Raw genomic sequence first — 19522 nt, 5'->3', positions numbered from 1 at the left:
ACTGATGCACTTGTCTAGCAGCTGGCATGCAACCTAACTGCGGGGAGCTGATGGACAGGACCCGTTTGCTCCAACGAGAGCTCTGAAATAGCTCTGAACACTTGGCAGGGGGAGAATCAGCCCAGGCTTCTAACAAGGGAAAAGGAGAAACCATCAAGCAAGCAGACTAAAATCATCTTTGAGAAAATAATGTATACTCTACTTTTACCTGCAACGTACCCTGTAGTTAACACAGAGATTCAGTAAGGAGAACGTGATCCTGATGCTTATAAGCAACTGTTTTAGAGTTATTCCACAAGATCCTGCAGTTTTAATTTTTGTAGTTTTTTTTTCACTGCAAAATTGCAGCCTTCACAATTAAAAATAAAGATTATAAAAACAAACAGAAAGACTTTCATTAAATACAATAGCAGAAAATTGTGAAACCTGTTACCACCACCACAGAACAGAAATAATTCAGTAACAAAGAATGCTGTAATGAATTTTAATATGTAAAACCAAGCAGCAGAAGTTCACAATACTATATAGAAGAATGTATTTCATGATTTTTAATGACATAGAAAACAATGGTATAGTCTTTAAATTTTGAGGACTAAAATATTTTTTTTAAAACAGTGAGTAATTGGGCATTTTAATCTAATAAAGATCAAATCTTACTTTATCATTGCACAGCACAGTTTAAAACACTTTGAAACACAGCACAGCAGCTTGTAGGAAGCCCTAAATGCACCTGCAATGGAGTCAAACTCACTTTGAGCACAAGGTTTGGTGTTCTCTTTTTTTTCTTGTTTGTTTTCTGCTTGGGGAGGTGCAGAGGGAGACAGGGGAGTTGTTTCCCTTTCTTTTCATTTCTCAAGATAGGCTCTTCGCTCCCCTTTTCTTCAGAACAGGTCAGTCTTGTCTCAGCCTTAGATGGACAGGTGTGGCATTTCCTGATGTTTCATCATTTTAAGTTAACTAACTTGGATCTCTCTCCTTAACTTCAGATCTTGCCCTTGAGTTACACTGTTAACCACTTATATTTGCTCCATATACAGTCTGGGTGCAGACCAGGAAAGTACTGCTGGTCCTCCTACAGGAGTTTGGATGACACCTCTTCTCCAAGTGCTTCTGGAACTTAATGACAGCTTCATATATAAAACATTCAAACTTAATTCTCCTTCAAAAACTTCTTTCCCTGATAGCAAAAACCCCACTAGCATATTCACTGCACTGAAGTTCTCTTGCAATGGCTACATTCCGATACAGCTGAGAGTATCCTTTACAGCCACAATATGAAGAGACATCACTAAAAGCCTTATGAATAAGCTAAATTTTTCCTATTTTTACTAGTTTTCATTAAAACAAATGAAGGCATCAGAACTGAAAGAGAAAAATATACTGGCTTAAATAGAACATGAACAATTCGTAATATTGAATTAACAGCAGTTCGTTGATTTTTATACTGATGATCTGTTCTTGGCATGAGACAAGCCAATACAGAAGAGCATGAGAAAGGGATTTGTCAGCCAGGAAGTTTGCATTCTAGTAACATTGTGTTCCTGACATCTCTAAAAGAAAAAAAAAAGAAGCCTGTGTCTCTCCATATTTCCTTCCCTACAGATCTGCAAAGGTCTGGAAAGGACAGCGCAGACAGCAGAATTGGGAAGCACAACTGTTCCTTACAGAAATAAATTGCTGAAGCCCATCTAGTTGCATCTGGTCCATGCCCAAGTACTAAGTCAAGATCAACTATATTCTTCACATAGCTGATCTTAGGCCAGCTTGCTGTCAGATGCATCCAAATCTGGAAATTCCTTAACCATTCCAGGCAATCTATTCTAGGTCCTCACTTGATTTATTGCCATTCAAAAGGCTTTTTTTCTGGTTTCTAACTGGAAGCTTCTTGTCCTTTTTACCACAGCTTTGGGCTGCTGGAACCTGTCTGAACAAGGGCTTGCAAAGTCAGTGTTCTCCCAGAATCACCTTCTCCACTTTGGGAAGTATGGGGATCAATACCAACTTTCTAAAGCTTCAAAGGAGAACAACTTATGGCTTGAGATAATGAACACAATATTATGGAAAGGCTGAAATTAAAACTTGCCTTTCTGTTTATGACTGCTTGAAATTCACATGCAAGATCATAAAACGAGTTGTGCTTCATTTGGTTAGAAAACAAGACAGTAATTAGTCTTCAAGATAATCCATGGGATTGAAGTTTCAGACTTATTTTTAAAGTTGTGAAGCTGAAATACCTGTGAATCCTGCCACCTCCCCCCAGTCTAAGAGATCTGCACCAAATCATCTCTAACAGTGCTTGCAATCCACTGTATCCCTATGAAAAAAAAAGTATTCAATTTGGGGGTACACTGACATCTGCACTATGTATCTGACCAGACTGATGGAACAAAACCTCCACTTGATGCACGTGTACAAGTGACTTCTTAATCCAGCACTCAGGAGCCTGGTGTAAAAATAAATTGATGACTGAAGACAAGAGGCAACAGCTACTGAATCAGATCAGCGTCCATGCACTGTAAATTTGAGTCCTGTCCTTGGCAGCCTTCTGAGAATCAATTATTCTCTTCCAGCATTGAGCAGAAGTTACTTCTGGATGCGGATAGCATTCCAGATCTAGCAGCATGCATTTGTTTCAAAGAAAAAAACACATTCTCTCCAAATGCTTTAGCATTGCCTATGTTAAGTTTCTGCCTTTTAGCAAAAGTTACAAATATTAACATGGCCAATCGTTATCCCATTGCTCAACACATCAATATTATTCTTGCTCTAACTCAATTGAAAGTTCTTTGTTTTAAATTTGTTTTGTCTACAATACCTAACCTCACATGTAGAGCATCACTCTCCTCCTGCTCAGTACAGCAACCTGTTTCATTAGAAATTCTGGCTGCTAAACTCACTTTTCTCCCATCCAACCACATCAACTTCCACCTACCTTATTCTCACTAGCTCAGACTTCTTCCTCATTGTTTCCTTATATTTGCCTTCAAGAGCGCAAATAATTCTAACCCTATTTGTCTCTGGATCACTTTCTAAACCTCCAAATCTATCAACCTAGACCTCCTTTTATTCCTTTCTTTTACAGTTTATTCTACATTTTTACTCACACCATGCCCTAAATATTAACATACCACCCCCCAGTATGGACTGCAAAGTCATGCATCCCCTGGCTACTAATAAGATCAAATAAAAAATATACTTTCATCAAGTTTTGTTTAAGAAGATGCCAGGAAAAGCCACCCAAGTCACAGAGTATTCACAATAACTAGGTGACAATTGATGAAGATTTATAAAAACTGCTTAAGATAAAAATAAGCAATCATTACTGGAAGTATTTCCTATATTTCTGATAGTGTTGTAGCCCAAGATATACTAAAAAAGCACAAAAGAAGAGAACAAGATTTTTTCAGCCAACTTATTACTGTCTCAACCATGTCATGAACTTTTCAAAACAAATCCTTCAAATAGGTGACTAATCAGACCTATGAATTACTGCAATTCCAATTCTTTAAGCATTCTAATATCCTATTGTTGTCAGTTTTCACCTCTGAAAACAATCGTTTCTAAGCAGAAAATTCATATTCTTCCTGTTTTTGCTGCATGACAGAATTACAAAAAGAACAGCTCTGTTGGAATTTATCAATCAATAGAGCATTCTTTCTTGCAAACTACAAAAAACACTCTGTCCTATATCCTGGCACCATAGAGCTCCCAGCACAATCCCTGGAAGGAGAACAAACTCTGTAGCATGCCCAGCACAGTGGACGGATTTCCCCCTTCCTGCCCCCTTCCAGCTGTAATAAACAAACACCACAGCAAAGTAATGCTCTAGAAAAAGGAAAACAAAACAGAACACAGTAGATTTCAACATTAATAATAAATTAAAAAGCTGTTCCAGTGTTACAGCAGGCAAACCACACAGCGGTAAGGACAGCTAGTGTACTAAACAAATAACCTTGAATAATGCCACAACATCTCAAGGAACAGTGTGTGGGATTCCAGTACAGTCTCTGCAGCTCTTCCTTGTATTTTACAGCTGTAGATGCAATGTTCGTTCAAAATGGCCAACGAATGTCTGGAATGATTTCAAGGCTCACTTTGTAGCCACAAACAAGCCAGGTAGCTTAGCAAGTTTTAAAATTACTTCAAGAATTTATGTAGTAGATGTCTTCAATGTGGCACAAAACTAAAATGTGGTTTGATATCCAATAACAAACATCACTGTCCTGTGATCCCTCATTTTATAAAGTAAAATCACAAATAATATTTATGGGGCTAGCTGAGCATTTACAGTAAATACTGTGCATGACATCAGAATCCCTAGAAAGAGCTGCAGCAAGCCAAGCAAGCACAAAAAAAATAACTTCTTTAGTGTTATTCAAAGGCTAAATTTAGCCTGGTGAAGACTGTCTTCCTCTGAAGTCAACGGGAAGAGTGTCTCCTTTAGAGCAACCATTCCAATCAGGGAAGGAGCACAAACCCTCTCTGACCAACACAGAAGGTATCCTGCGAAGGCAAACGGAGAGGAGGAGTGGCAAGTAGACTATTTTCCCCAGGTCCTGACCCCTTCACAAGCTAGGCTGGAATCAGAACATGCCAGCATGCTTTGGAGAAAAGCAAACGCATCCTACTCCATCCTTGCTCGCTCTGGCCAGCATCTCGGGCAGTTCCACCTGACAGCATGCAAGGCTAGTTACCTCTCCCCAGACCCTAATGGGACATTCTCGCATGGTATAGAGATCCAAATTCTTGGCTTCCCACTGGATCCAGCCATATCTTCTCCCTCATCTTAGCAAAGCCTAAGGCAAGATTCAAGAGAAACAGGATGTCAAAGAGCTGGAGGCTAAGCTGACATTACCCTGGCAGGACAACAGTTAGAGGCTTCCAAAGCAGACAAGAACAGTGGGGCAGGGGAAGAGATGAGCAAGGACGGGAAGGGCTGATCCTGCTGCAGCAGGACAAAACACTCCTGGTGATGCCTGCAGTAATAGGTGCGTATTACACACATTATCCCATTTGTCACATATAAGTTTACACATACTGTGTGTGCCAGGCAGCGTTAACATTTTCAGGAGAAAAACAGAACAGTGAGAACCACTTATCCAGAGGGCAGCAGAGGACAAGTAAGTACTTTTCAACAGCCTTTTGGGATTTTTGGTTTTTCATGTACTGCTTTGCTTAAGCAGTTTATGAAGATGAATGCAATCATCTCCACAGTCTGGGGCTATCCCTGGCACATTCCTTTATTACTTACTATCCCCACGTTTTCAGTTGCATGCTCGTGAGACAAGCAACATTTCTGGTATTAGTGGAGGTTTCATTGTTCTGTAGTTTTCTTTGCTTGTTGGGGGGAGGGCTACATCCCCAATTTCAAATCGAGTTAAGTGACACTCTTTATTACACATCTTTATAATATTTGAATTGGTAACACTGATTATTGGGGAAAATTATCGAATACTTATGTACAAATATCAACATTTTACACAATTTAATTACAGTGGAAACTTGACATCACTCAGAGAAAAACAGAACTGTGAGATGCTAAGAAACATACAGGAACCAGGAGTAAGACAGTTCTGTGACTTCTTACAAGCAGATTTCTGCACATTTTTTCCCTTGTATAGTTTTACAATAAGTATCTGTAAACATTCTGAGGGTTATAGAATAGACTCAGGTAGAACACTGGTATTTACCATAAAGAACAGAATGCAGATAGAAAACATTATAATTTTGGTTTGGATTAAAGCCTGTTGGAATTCATTTTTTTCTTTGTCAAGTACTCATTACTGCCCACATTCAGAAGTACTTGTCCAGATGATTGTTGATGCATTTCTTCAAAATTTTTCATTGTACACTGAGTTTTGTGAGCTATTATAATTCCACACGCAGCCAGATTTAAGTTGTCTAAAATGTGCAAAACACCTTCAGGATTTAGCACAATGCAAGGGCTTTGCTGAAAACGGTGTTGTAACACCTTGTGGCTGAAGATGGCATTGGTAGGAACTTCAGAGAGGAAACAAACCAAAGTCCTCAAAGATGCTTGTGAGCAAGAAGAGAGCAACATTTTTTTCAAAGGCTGCATAATTTAAAAGTAGGCATATGGCTGCTGGCATGCGATTTGTGAATTCTATCACTCTACCTGTCACTTAGAAGTTTATAATGACATACTTTTGCTGTCTTGCTGAAGTGTGCAGTAAGAATTTTATCAACAAAACTAAACACACTCTGACCCAATGCATGCTTTTAATACATATTCCAGAGATTCTGCCACCTTCCAGTCTTATAGAAGCGCTTTGCCCTTTTGTACTGGTACTGCTAATCCAGAAGCATCTTGTTTCACAGTTCACCTTTCTGTACCAGCTAGATAAATAAATGTTCATTCTCTCCTCTTTCACATGGCTTTTTTTCCCCTCCTTTTTCAGTGCTCTCATGTCAATTAAGACTTCAGCTACTATCTCTATTAGCCCAAGCAACTCCAGCTCAGAGTTCACTTGACTTTCAGTCAAATGGCAGAACCTGTCGGACTTTTGGTATCTCCTTGCCATATCCTGCTGTTAGGTTACACACCAGAATAGCAAAAACTTACATAGATGATCATTTCCCAAATCCTCTTCTTTCTGCCCTCAGCTACCAAAGAATGCCAGCAATCACCTGGCAATACTTGAAGAAATGATCCAAAAATGAGCTTCAAATCATTTATCCCACTGCACTTCATGAACTCAAACCAGATCATGTCTGTCTTGGCCATTTCACTACAAGGAAGAGGATATACTCAATATCTATCTTTTGTCTGCGTAGCTGTATTTCTCACTTTGGATGTTCTATCCTGCTCCTTACTTACCATAACATCCTCTTCTGAAGATACCACTGTAAATATCACCCTGTCTCTTCATTTCAACAGAGGCGTTGATATAGATTCCCCTCCAAAAGGAAATTACTTTTTCATGCCTTAAGAGTCTCCTCTTTGCTATTCTTTTGCAATGGAAAATCCCTTCAAAACAATCAAAAACCTTCCTGGCTAACTCATTTCAAGTCTGTCTCTCACCTTCACAGTCACTTATAAGGAACAAGACAGCTGTTATAGTACATCACCTGTGAACTTCAAATGATCTTAATTTAAACCTTGCACTCTCTATTTTGACATATGGTAAGACATGCTGTCTCTCTTTTTCATTTCTGCACACAGAATTCATGGCACAATAAATTCTCCCACAATGAATTTAAATATTTACTTAAATTTTACCATCCGTTTGTGATCAAAGAAAATGTCTCAGTACCAGTTTCAGAGAGAGAAATCACTGCTCAGGAACATCAAAGGTAGTTTTTCCCATCCTGTTTTGATTATGTCTGTTTCTCTCACCAGGTAAGAGGCAGCACTGGGTTTACAGAATTTAAGAAAGAGAACACAAACCAAAACAAAACAACAGAAGCACTAAAAATTAATGGGTAGAAACAAAGGGAGATGTAGGAAGTACACAACAGTACTTTGAATCAGAACTAGTATCTATATTTGACTGTCCAGGCAGCATCTGTGACAGTTACTGTATCAGCATCTAAAACCAGAATTGATGTTTTCTAAAAAAGAGACCACAAAGAGTTGCACCTTTTGATGCAGACATCAATATTTACAGTAGAAAATACCTTTTAGTCTTACTTAACCAGAGCTTTGAACAGAAAGGCCTTCCACGCTGACATTTAAAGCAGGTCTAAAGGAAAGGTAAATTCTGAAGAGCATGTTAACCATACACAATAAAATATATATAAACCAAATGACAAATTAGAAAAAAGCACAGAGAAAATAGACGTTTTACTGCCTGAAGTGATAATTTCAAACAGAGGCTCATGATGATCCACACTTCACTGATGAGAGCCCTTTTTATCTGTAACTTCACCTACAGTATTTTCACAATGTAGTGGAACATATTTTAAAAACAGTACTATGAGTATCAGCACCCAGCCACTAATCAGATTTACCTTCGCTCTCACCGATTTCCAGATGCATGTTAATTAAATATTGGTGATATGTTACACTTTTTTTTTTTAATAAATGAAATTTATTTCCAACCTTTACCTTGAGAGCACAGAAGATGCAAGAATCACCCATACACTTGTGCGTCGTGATTTGTCGGAAACTGCGGCGAAAAATGTCCAGGTGCCAGAGAACCTGAAACACAAAGAGGAACACAAATAATTTTATGAATATGCTGCATAAAGCTTTAACTAAAAATGCACGTTAAATAATTCTGAAGCACATTAGTGTTAATGAATGTCACTTTTAACACAGTGTGCCTCTTAACTATCTGCAAGCTGGTATTTTCACCTTTCTTTCTCAAGAACTGTAGCACTCGGGAATTAATTTAGAGCAGGACATACTTCTCAATTTCTTTTCACATGCTTTTAGACTAAAGACACGCTGCTTTGCCTGTGTGGCATTGCCAGCTCCAACTGCAGGTGCCCTGACTGCTCCCTGGTGCTTGGGCCACACTGAGCAGTTGCATGACCACACTGCGAACCTCAGCAGAGGTGTCAGAAGCCCCAGCAGCCATGCAGGTAAGCTCCTTGCACCTCACTCCTCCTCCCCATCAGCCTCAATGTTCTGAGCAGAAAGGCCACGTGTCAGAAGGAGCACACCAGCAGTGCATATCTGCACAAGATCTTGAAAGTCAAAACAATAAATTACTAAAATCCTCTGTGCCCACTATTATCGTTACTAAGTGCATTTACATCCTGTGATGACTGGTGGATTTCTAACCCTAAGTAGTGTGGGTAGTTACTGTGGTAATGATCACAGCACATAAAAACAAGCAGGCTTCGTACACCCTTCTAGCACCAGCGCAAGGCAAAGTTTGCTGTGATAGCACCAAGCTTTATCGCTGTTTTACCGCCAAACCTGTGCAACCAGCTAAATTTCCACATGTACAGCAGCGACATTACTGATCTGAGGTGCTTCATAGTCAGCTCTTCGTGACTGCTGCTAGCTCTTTCAACTTCAGCTAACAGCAACTGGGCTCTCCTGCAAGCCCTGCCCTCAGTACCACCAGCCTGGCAGGGACAGAGGCTTGTGTTGAAAGAAGCCCTGACCATCTGTGCCAGGCTCCAGACGGAATGGGAAGGTTGAGGCTGGCATGTGACTGACTAAACACTTCGTTAGCATGAGCAGAGGGATCATACAGCTAATTCTGATTAATTGGTCCAGTACAATGCACTAAAAAAAATGTACTGTGCTAAAAAAAATTGTACTGCTTTCGAGAAGTGTTGCTAGCTTTAACAATTTCTTAACTAAACCGTAGCACCCAAATGTTACCTTCAACTGTATTATGAAATCAATCCATTTAGTGAATATTTAATCTGTCAACTCTCCCAAACCTTCTGAGTTGTGAGGGGTATGTTTGTACTCAAACTCTCCCAATACTTAAGGGCCTGGGAGGCAATGTAAACCTTTGAAGCATCTGATCACATACAACATTCCTGAAGAGCTACTACAGACTCCACAAAAAAAAGAAATAATACATTTAGGAACAAGCCCAATTTTTCAATGTAATTGCCTCTGGAGTTTATCTTGAATGTTCATAGAAATACTTAATAGTAAGGAGCAACAACATTCAAGAGTCTCTCAGACTCGCACAGCATTAAAAAAATAAGATGAAGAATAGAAGTAAATATTACTACAAAATGATAATCATCTTGTTTTCTGTTTTATTTGTATTCAGCTTTAACTATAAATATTTCTGGTGTACTATCTCTCTTGAGCTTCAGAAGGAAACGGCTTCTGCAGCACACTGCAGGCCAGGTCACACACTTCGCTATTTTATGTATGCTGTGTGGCTGTCATTAGGCTCCACTTAGTTCTGACATAGGCTTAATAACTCAATGTTAGGAGGCAGCCAGTGATTACACCTTACAGCTTCACAGAACAATACAGCACATCACTGGAAACTCCACTTGTGAGCACTTTCCTTTGTACCCAGTCCTGTATTTCCTGGCACGTTAAGCTGTTTGAGGGTCACGAGAGTTTTCATTTGTATTATTTGTATCACCAGGGTATCTTGAAGCCTGAAGCTAGCTAAGAAGCTAATTTTTCCCATGGAAAAAGACAGTGACACAGTCTGTACTACACAAACAAGTCATAGGAAGGGAAGGAGCCTGAAGTGGAGAAAGGGTTTGAAACCCTTCAACTAGAAGGGCCGAAACTCAAACATTCCAAATATGCAAACAGTAACAATGCAAGCAGAGCAGCCACTCCACCACATTTTGACAAAGGAAAATTATTTTTTTCTAAATCAAAAGTACTCAAACATCTAAACTAAACTACAAATTAGCAATTAAAAAGAAAACTGGACTGCGTAAAAGTATCCTGTACAGATACCATCAACCCTTGAACTTGTTTGGATCATCAAAAATTACTTTAAGGAGTAGACATACTGAAACCTATGCAATATTCTCCTATTTTAAAATAAATTTTCTATGCATTCTCACCTTTGGTTGAAAAGTTTGTTACAAGTTTGCACAGAAATGACTCGGTGTACTAAGTGATTGTGCAAACGCTGTTAATTTCACCAAGAAAAACTGAAAATTAACAGAGCTGTTCTGTAACACAACTAATCTGCATTTCCCAAGTTAGCTTTCTTCTACCTAGACTCACAAACAATTACGTAGTCAAGCCTGGCTGTACACATTGCACAGCACAGAAAATATTGCAATAGACAGAAAGAGATGACAAAACCAGTTTGCATTCTGTGATCTTACCTGTAGCGCGCTATTCAGGAAGCAACTGTTCTGTCCCGGTTCATTGCTCAGACCTTTACTGGGTGCTATTGAGGTTGTATTTCGTGGAGTGAACATCCCCTGGACATTCCCCTGACCCACAGAAAAGTAACTTCTTTTCCAAGACATCTTCCAGTTTTAGCTGTAGAACATGTAGGTTTTGGCTGGTACAGTGTTTTACTAGATAAGATCTTCCCTTTCATTCACCAAAATTCAGAACTGGAACAACATCCAATATTCTGTAATTTATGGTTTAAATGGAATTTATCTTTTCTTCAGGACAGAAGCAGTTTGTTTCTTTTAAATCCAGCCCAGGATGCTATTCTTCATTTGATGCTTATGTATACAAAACCCTCTTTTACAAGAAGCCATGTACAAAGTTTGCAGAGGGAAGGATTCCATCGTCATTCAAGTTCATCTGTTATGCTGTTTCTCTCTTTTCCAAGTGGGTAGTGACTTCAGGGAACAAATGGCAGATTAAGGAGGTCCCTGAATCAAGAGGAGAAAAACAACAGCTACCTCCCACCCCCCTCCACCCTCCCCCCAAAAAGCACTTTTTCTAATTCTTTTATAATCCTCCCACAGAAGATAGGAAAAATCCAATTAGTAAGAGAGCACTGAAACCAAAACTATAACAAAGTCTTTGCAGCTCCCTTTCAGTTATTTCTGTCTTGGGTGATGAAAGAGACATTATCCTCACAGCAACTCCAGAACTTGAGAGCGACGAGCTTTAGAGTAGCAAGGAGCCTGATACAGTTCTCTAATTCTGAGTGCGATCTTCAGAAGTTCCTCCTCCTGATCCTCCTTTTGCAATCGGAATGCCCAGCCGTGCCAGAAAGCTTGAGAGAGAAAAATAATCGAAGGCTTGCGTCATTTAATTACTCTCTTGGTTTTGTGGTGTTCTGCCAAGACCAGTGTTGCCTCACCTCCCACAACACACTGAATCTTCTGAGACAAAGCAAAAAATACAAGCCTTCCTCCACCCAAAAAAATAAAATAACAAGGAAAAGAACGCAGAATTATGAGAAAAGTATGTTAGAGCAAGAGGGCTGACTATGTCAGTAGAGTTAAGAAGGAAGTTAGATTTAAGAAGAGAAAAAACATTCACACAAACATCATGCTAGTGTTCATACATATCCTTTGCAATCCTTAAATATTACATATCTTTAAGATCTTAGTATTTCAAATAGTAGTGGGAGGATTTTGTGAATAGATGTTAATATACTGTCCGTGCTAGAATTGGGATTTTCCACCAATATTAGAACACTGAGATGAAGACAAGTCTCCGCACTGACTCAGAAGACCAGAGCTGTGTTCAGAACAAAATACTCTCCATGATTTATTAACCATAGACAGTGATTTCATATATATATATATATATATATATGCACACACACACATAGATATAAGTTGCTTAACCGAGGTACACTGAATACACAATGTCTTCCAAGAGACACTGATGCTTATGAAGAAATAAGCATCGTTCAATAAAAATTGTTCTTCCTACCCTAAGCTCACTTTTGCCCTTGTCTTGCAGGGAATATAAAAAAAAAAAGAATTTGTTCTAAAAAAATCCTATAAACGAACTGCAAGAATTTATGGTCATTTTAAAAAAAAACTTCCTGCAAGAGTATCCCACCTCTTTCCCACCTCTAGTTACTTTACAGCCAATAGTGTAGCATTTTTGTGGGACACTGCCAATGAGGTTTAGGATTACCCCATTATTGATAACAGAACAACAACTGAATATACCTAGCATGAACAAGACAGCTCTATTCCACATGTTCTGAAGTAATCGCACCACAAAATAAGTACATGCAAAATTTGTGCATCCGCAAAAATTAACTAAGAGTGTAACTCCTTACAGAGATATCCTGGGTATCTGTGAAGGCACATTTTTCACCTTCAACACAATAATAAGTCATCCACCTTCTGTCAAAACACAGAATTTCCTTAACATCCACGGATGTCTTACAGTAGCCTAACCCACTCCCTTCTAGTAATATTTTGTTTGTACTTCTATTAAGCAAATTCTACAAATATTAATGAAGTCCCAGTGTTGCTGTAAGGCAGGCAAACATCTACATACAGATGAATATTCTTCCTGGTTGCCAATATGCCATGCAAAATTTTCAGATGTGCTTGCAAGCCTGCAGACATAGTCCATTATCATGCCAGTCGTGCAACATTCCTGAGCACTGAACATATACAGGTTTCATTTCAAAGCAATTTCAGCCTCAACCCCCCTTCTCTTTGCTCAATCCCTTAATGAATCACGAGCCAAACACACTGTGTGAGGTAATTGACTTTCAAGCAACCATTTAAGAACCTCTGTAAACCAATGCTACTTGCAATAGGTGCAGCACTAAGCTTGAGCTGCAAGAGCCAGGAGCAGGATGCCACGGGAATGGGCTGAGGTAGGCAGACTCTGTGCTAACTCACAGAAATTCCCCGAGCCAAGCACTCTTCCATCCCCTTTCCACAACACCTACAGGAAGATGGAAAATACAATCCACAACACGCCCCAGAAGCACAGGAGTGAGCAGCAGTGAGTAAATACTCATGAACTTCAAATCAAGATTCTGCTCTCAAGCTGGGCTATAAATCTTCAAGCCAAAATGTCCCAGCTATTACAAAATGAATATATCTTTCTATTGATTTTTATTGTCTTGGGACCAGAAACAAATTAGAAGCTTTTTATTTTGCCTGTAATCACAAGGGGAGTTGCAAGCTGGCAGGACTCTCGTAGTAATCACGCAAGCTTCTTGCATTTGTACAGGCTTAGCAGAACTGACTTCTTAGCCTACATTCTCCATGGTCTTTCATAGGGAGAAGTTCAGTCTGCTCATTTAGCTAGATGGCTGTTGCAGAGCTAAGAGAATAAGCAGAAAACATTCAATCCAGTAACCACCCAGTTAGGGCAGAACCACATCTCTGGAGATTAATGGCAGCTTCACACTTGACCAAACACTGTAAACTTACCAATATTATACAAGAGCTACAAAATGGAAGCCTAATTAGTCTGAAATATATGTATGACAATATTCATATGGATTTACAGATCCACTTAGCCTCTGTTCTATCATGGAAATCACAAGAAGGATAACAAAAAAAGCAGGAAAAAAGAACTTAAAGGAAAAGAGCAATCATCACTATTAAAATATTCTGCTCTGCTTTCACCAATGACACAGCCACCACCAGAAAAAAAGCTAAGCCTCTTGTATTTTCACCTCACAATAGACAATTCCAAGAAAAAAAGAAAAACAAACCACCAGTGGTTTGTAAGGAAATGGAAGGGCACTGCCACACAAGCTTGTCCGCAGGCGAAGGTGCTCTCTAAACATGGTACTTCTCCCTGATATTGTGTGAACTTGAAAACGATCCCAACCACAAAACTAAAGAAAAACAAATTTACTCTCTGAAATGAGATAACAATAACACGATGATATACATGACATGTTTCAGAGAACTGAATAGTTAAGTGAGTAGAAAATACTTTCACATATTATTTCTGATTAATGAAGTTTTTGAGCAAGACTGTTCTCCTACTAAGGACACAAAAAAAGAAAAGTTTTTTTTTAATAGGACAAGGAAAATCCCTATAATTCAATTGCTAATGAGGTTTCCCAGCTTTCTCTAGCATTTTAACATTAGGGCACAACAAGTGCAGCTCCATATAGCTCTTACATTACAAATGAAAGTTACTCAAAACCTGTAGCTCCTGTACTATAGCTCCATGTGGCATATTGGCATAACCCCAAGCAAGTGAGTTTGAAGTAAAGGAGAACAGCAATATCAGATCTGAGAAAACTGTTCCTATAGAAGACAGATGATTCTCAGAGATGATTCTCATTGCTGGAAATTTTACTAGTACAGAAGTATGACCAAAACAGGAGTGCCAGATGCAAAAACATAAACGATGCTCTTGGTTCATTACTCAAAATGTTATCTTAGAGACACAATGAATGGAGGCAGACAGCCTAAAAAGCTTCTAATGCACTTGAGTTTTGTTTATCATATGAAGAACACTATTCACTGGAATAAAGCACAAAAGTAATCCAGCCAGCATGATTAAGTAAATCTAACTAGATCCCTGAAAAGTTGCACAGACATAATAAAATTGTTATAATAAAGAGTAAATCATTTATAAAGATTATATATCATTTATAAAGATTATATAGATCCCTCGAATCTCTATCTCCCAGACAGCAGCAGGCTCAACAGACAAGAGCAGCGCATGGGAGCAGCACTCGCGTCGCCTCTCCAGCAGTCCATCCCTGGAGCAGTGCTGGCCACAGCTCAGCACATACCCCTGGCCTGAAGAAACCTGACAGTCTGTCCTTGGGACAACAGGGCACAGAGCTCTCACAGATGTGCCAAAGAAGAGTTCAGGTCCCGATTCGTTCTTATATTTATTTGCACATCACACAAATGTAGCATCTCAAGTTGTATCCTTCCTTCTCTGGTGAGGTCCCACTATTCTACTTTGTATTAAGGCAAAAAAATTGCCACGTTCCTCTTATTTCAGCTTCATATCTCTCCATACGTTTTAGGCTACTGCTCGATGAATCATTCCAGGCACAAGGCAGAATTAAAACAGCCAAATTAGGAAAGGAGACGCTTCCATTTAGTTCTAGGTATGGCTGAAGCCACCAATCAAGTATTTATCACACTTAGATAAGATCAGAGGTCCAGAATTTATTTTCAGTGACTTATGTTTCTACATTGGTGTTTTCAGAAAAGAACGTGCTCCTACCAACTTTTCAGGCAGTAGAGACCGGATTACTGGTGTTGAGAGTAAATTGTCCTTCCACACACTAAAAACAACAATGAAAGCATAAACAGATGAGAAATGGCACGGAAATCCCCTATTTTAATAGTTTTCGTAACAAAAAAGAGAATTGTCCAAGATAATGCATTTTGGTGGAAGCTCTCACCCAGCTGGCTCCCAGCAGGGTCCCCTTTCAGCATGGATGCAGGGGAACAGCCTCCTGTCCCCAGCCCCATCCCAAGGCATGAGGAAGAGCGCTCTCACAACCAGAGGCTTGGCAACTTTATGTTTAACTGAAATGATGAAAGCATTTGCTAATTTCTGCATGAATTAAATTATATTTAATCGCTCATCAACGTTAAGACCTTCATTTACAGTTCAGACCTCCCAAAATATCCAGCTAGGTATCTCAGTATGTGCTCAGTCTTGAAGGTGATGAGATAAAAGAGGGATAGAATAAGTACTCATTAGCTAATAGCCATAAGGCTGGATGAAGTAAAGAGTGAGCAGTGCAGAGATCTTATAGTAAATATCCTTGACAGAAGCCAGCTGCCTCAGTACCAAGAGGAGATCACGTCCTCTGGAGAACCTCTTGTCTTTTTGAGTTCTGCAGCTAGTTGGAAATACTGGGCAGATCTCTCTGTGCACCTAGAAGACATACTGTAACTACTGAGAAGTGCAATCATTTCCATTCATCTCCATCCCCAAGAACTTTCTGATAGCACAAATGGGACAGAGAAAAACCTTTCTGCTTTATGTATGCTTTTCCTCAGTCTTGATTGCTGTGCCAGGAGAAAGAGGAAAAAAGCCTGCAAATTCCTTCTATCTTAAACGGATAACTTAATTACAAGGCTTTACCTTTACTTCTGCCTACAGGGTTGAACTGGGAACTGACAGCACAGCTGATGCCCAGGACATAATCATACTGCTCTTTATTATCCTTCATTCTGCTGTTGCACAATTCCTTATCTGCAAAGCGTTGTCATACCTTTACAAAGCTCTGAGTATCAGCTGGCTCCCAGGAATGACATGAGAAAACACATTGGGAGTTTCTGTGAAGTTCAGATGAATGCTCTTCCAGACACCAGGGAAGCGGTTCACTTACCAGATACACGGCAATTATCCAAATGCTAGGCTACAATTTGCTAGTAAATGGTATCAAAATGATCTCCAAGTAAAGATTAAAACAAAAAAACAAAACTACCCCAGATCCAAAGCTGGATCCGTTACAGCATGAGGGCATGACGAGCCATGACAAACACTGCAGACACAGCGAAAGACATTTCTCTGAGAGCCTGTCTCAAGATAATGGAAGCCAATTGGGAAGGGTCTCAACAGAACAGCGAGCAAACCAGGCTGGCACGTGTCCTTGATGAAAACTGCAGTAATTTCAAGCACTACCACTTGTATTTGTACAGCCTACGAACCGCTAGAAGAAACTGTAGGCAGGACACTGAAAGGGCCCAAGCTTCTTGGGATTACCACTCCCTGAAGCAGAACCGTTGGCATTTCTGCACTGCAATACAGCTTAATATTTCTACAGAGAGAGAAAACTGAGCGCTCTTTTTAAATGAAGAATATTCTTGTACTGACTTTCCAAACCAGCAAATAACAGGAAAAAACAAACCCACTCCATGTTCCTGTTAACAGCTGACACCAACAAGGGGTGTGGAGAGACCATGTGCTGCAGAAACACCCAAAAGTGAGACTCTGCAAGCCGCTGAGGTCAAGCACAGCTTTACACTGCATGAAGGTGGTTTATTCTTTGCAGCAAGCAGCGCTGCTTGCCTGCATTTTAGAAAATTATAGTGAACTGTGTCTTAATACAGTCTAACGAAATACTGTGAACACTCATCTAATCCGAACCATTTGATTTAATCCCAATAGTCAGCCAAATCTTTTTAAGAGCATCTCTCTCTCCGTTTAAAAAAAAAAAAGTGGCAGAATGCCATGGGCTTTGAACTGCAGATGGCTCAGTGACGGTGGATGACTAGAAACCTCCCCCTGCTGTAGCTCAACAGGAGCCATCCTCTGCTTGTCCCCAGCTGTCTGGGGATGCTTCTGCGGGGTTATAGAGGCTCGGTGGTCATTTCTGCAGTCCTTCCTGGAAGCAGTACATCAGCTGAGAAACACCTGTCTTCTGTTCCAACCTGGGAACATGCAGACTTCTGTTCAAAATAGAGAAAAAGTATGTATCTATCCCATATAGCTACAGAGAGAGAAAAATAGGGTAGCCAGGTCCAGACTTTCATAAAGCAGTTAACTGGACCCAAAGTATCAGTGGCTCTCAAACAACTGGACAAGCTATTAAAAACCTTCCAGCAAAGACAATGACAACCATTAAAAGGCATATTGTAATAGAAAAGGTATTCAGAGCTGTGTTTATTTATAAAGATAAGCATTACAGCCTTTTCTGATCAAATATAACTTCACCTGCAAGATGATCTAGAAGTTTCAGGACTACCTCACATTAGAGACTGCAGTTTTGAAAAACACAGTGTGGGATAACTGAACAATAAAGGGCTTCTGCTGGAAGACAAACAACAAGAGATGAGAGGTCATAACCAGAGACGCAAAGGCCATGTTATTTACTTTGTGTGGGCTTATTGCCAAAACACACTTCGCTCCCTAGATAAAACCTTTACTCATATCAAAAACACTATATTAATAACCAGTGATCTCATGCATCACAGGACTTCCAGCACATGCGTTTGCTGCAGAGTCAATGAGAATGGAGGCAGGCGGATCCCAGCTTGGTATCCTCCTCCCCAGCCCCTTTGGAAGCATCTTGCCCCCCCTTTCTCTTATGCAACCCAAAGGAGCTGTTATCTCAACAGCTTTTCTCTGACACTTGAAGTGGGAAGGAACAGACATAGGTAAGAAAGTCATCTAGCCAGAAGTAAACCCAAACAATTTCAAAATAGGACTCCGGAATAATTTGCATTCCCTTCAGATCCTCACTCCGCAGTTGCCCAGCTCTTTAAGACTGCTGCACATGGTAATAAAAGCAGGCATCTGAATACAACTGCATGGAGGAGGATTTCTTGAAGTACTTACCCTAAGTTTCAAATCACCTTCTACATGAAATGGAAGTTTACTCTCCAAAGATTGAATTTTAAAAAAAAAAGCCCTGTATTATCCATGTTCGACTTGGTGCTGGACGTTTCATAACAGGAAGGGGAGAGTGAAACCAGCTTCTCATCCCACTCCATATGGAATCTGTGGAGTTAAGATAAGCAGGGAAAATACAGCAGCTTCAAATGTTATGCAAGTGCTCAAAATCAGTAAAACATCACCATTCAATCCTGTCTAACATAGAAAATGATGACAAATAGGAACAGGACAGCTGTCAACTATACGGTGAAATGGAAAGTTCTGGTTTTATTCTAGCGGATGCCCAGACAGCCTCCTTCTGCCCATTATTTCCCTCCTAAAACTTCACCTAGGCTTTCCAAGGGGGAGCTTCAAGACTAATTCAGTATTTAATTCAAACTCCAGGTACAATCATTTTCTTCGCAAAATTCTGCGTTTTACAGCCATATGCCCGAGCAGCAAGATTTCAAGGCTTTTTCTTGTGGCACCTTTATTCACAAGCAAATAATCTCGTCCTTCCAATAATATTACTGACCCAGGAAAACAATTATTTTCTGCTTTGACTTGCAAAGTCTAGCTCGAGAATGACTAAAGAGTGCCTACAATAACATTCAGTAACACAAGGTTTCATGACTGAGAACTTCAAATCTTAAAGTCCTGCTGCCACTCTTTTCCTGACCTTGCAGACTTTTCCTGTTAGGCAGCACCACAAAAATTTGCAGGAAAAAAAAATAAAATAAAATCAGCCTCTTCTAGAACAGCTACCATGCTATAACTAAGAATTCTCCTGTCTATCTTCATATCCCTTTCCTTCCTTAAAGGAAAAGTCATTAGCTATCAATCCCAAACCACCTTCTGTTCACATTACAGCACCACGAATCCCTCTACTTCACTAAC

The 19522-nt window shown here is 39.7% G+C and overlaps 1 protein-coding gene across 8 annotated transcripts in view; it reads right to left on the bottom strand.

Annotated features, from left to right (window-relative positions):
* Positions 1-19522, bottom strand: part of USP54 (ubiquitin specific peptidase 54) — a 101050-nt gene that overhangs the window by 40330 nt on the left and 41198 nt on the right. For 6 of the 8 annotated variants that reach the window (XM_013176570.3, XM_048060023.2, XM_067000532.1 and 3 more), the window contains 2 exons: positions 10744-11600; positions 8069-8161 (listed from right to left, as the gene is read on the bottom strand). In XM_013176570.3, coding sequence (XP_013032024.3) covers positions 8069-8161; positions 10744-10890 — 240 coding nt within the window. In that variant the 5' untranslated portion in view covers positions 10891-11600. Of the gene's footprint in view, positions 1-4694; positions 4743-8068; positions 8162-10743; positions 11601-19522 lie in introns of those variants that run through there. The other 2 variants (XM_067000530.1, XM_067000531.1) reach the window with 2 other exon arrangements.

Source organism: Anser cygnoides, chromosome 7 (genome assembly GCF_040182565.1).
Source record: "Anser cygnoides isolate HZ-2024a breed goose chromosome 7, Taihu_goose_T2T_genome, whole genome shotgun sequence".
Taxonomy (NCBI): domain Eukaryota; kingdom Metazoa; phylum Chordata; class Aves; order Anseriformes; family Anatidae; genus Anser; species Anser cygnoides.
The sequence above is the reverse complement of the archived record's forward strand: the minus strand, read 5'-3'. Positions and strand labels throughout refer to the sequence as shown.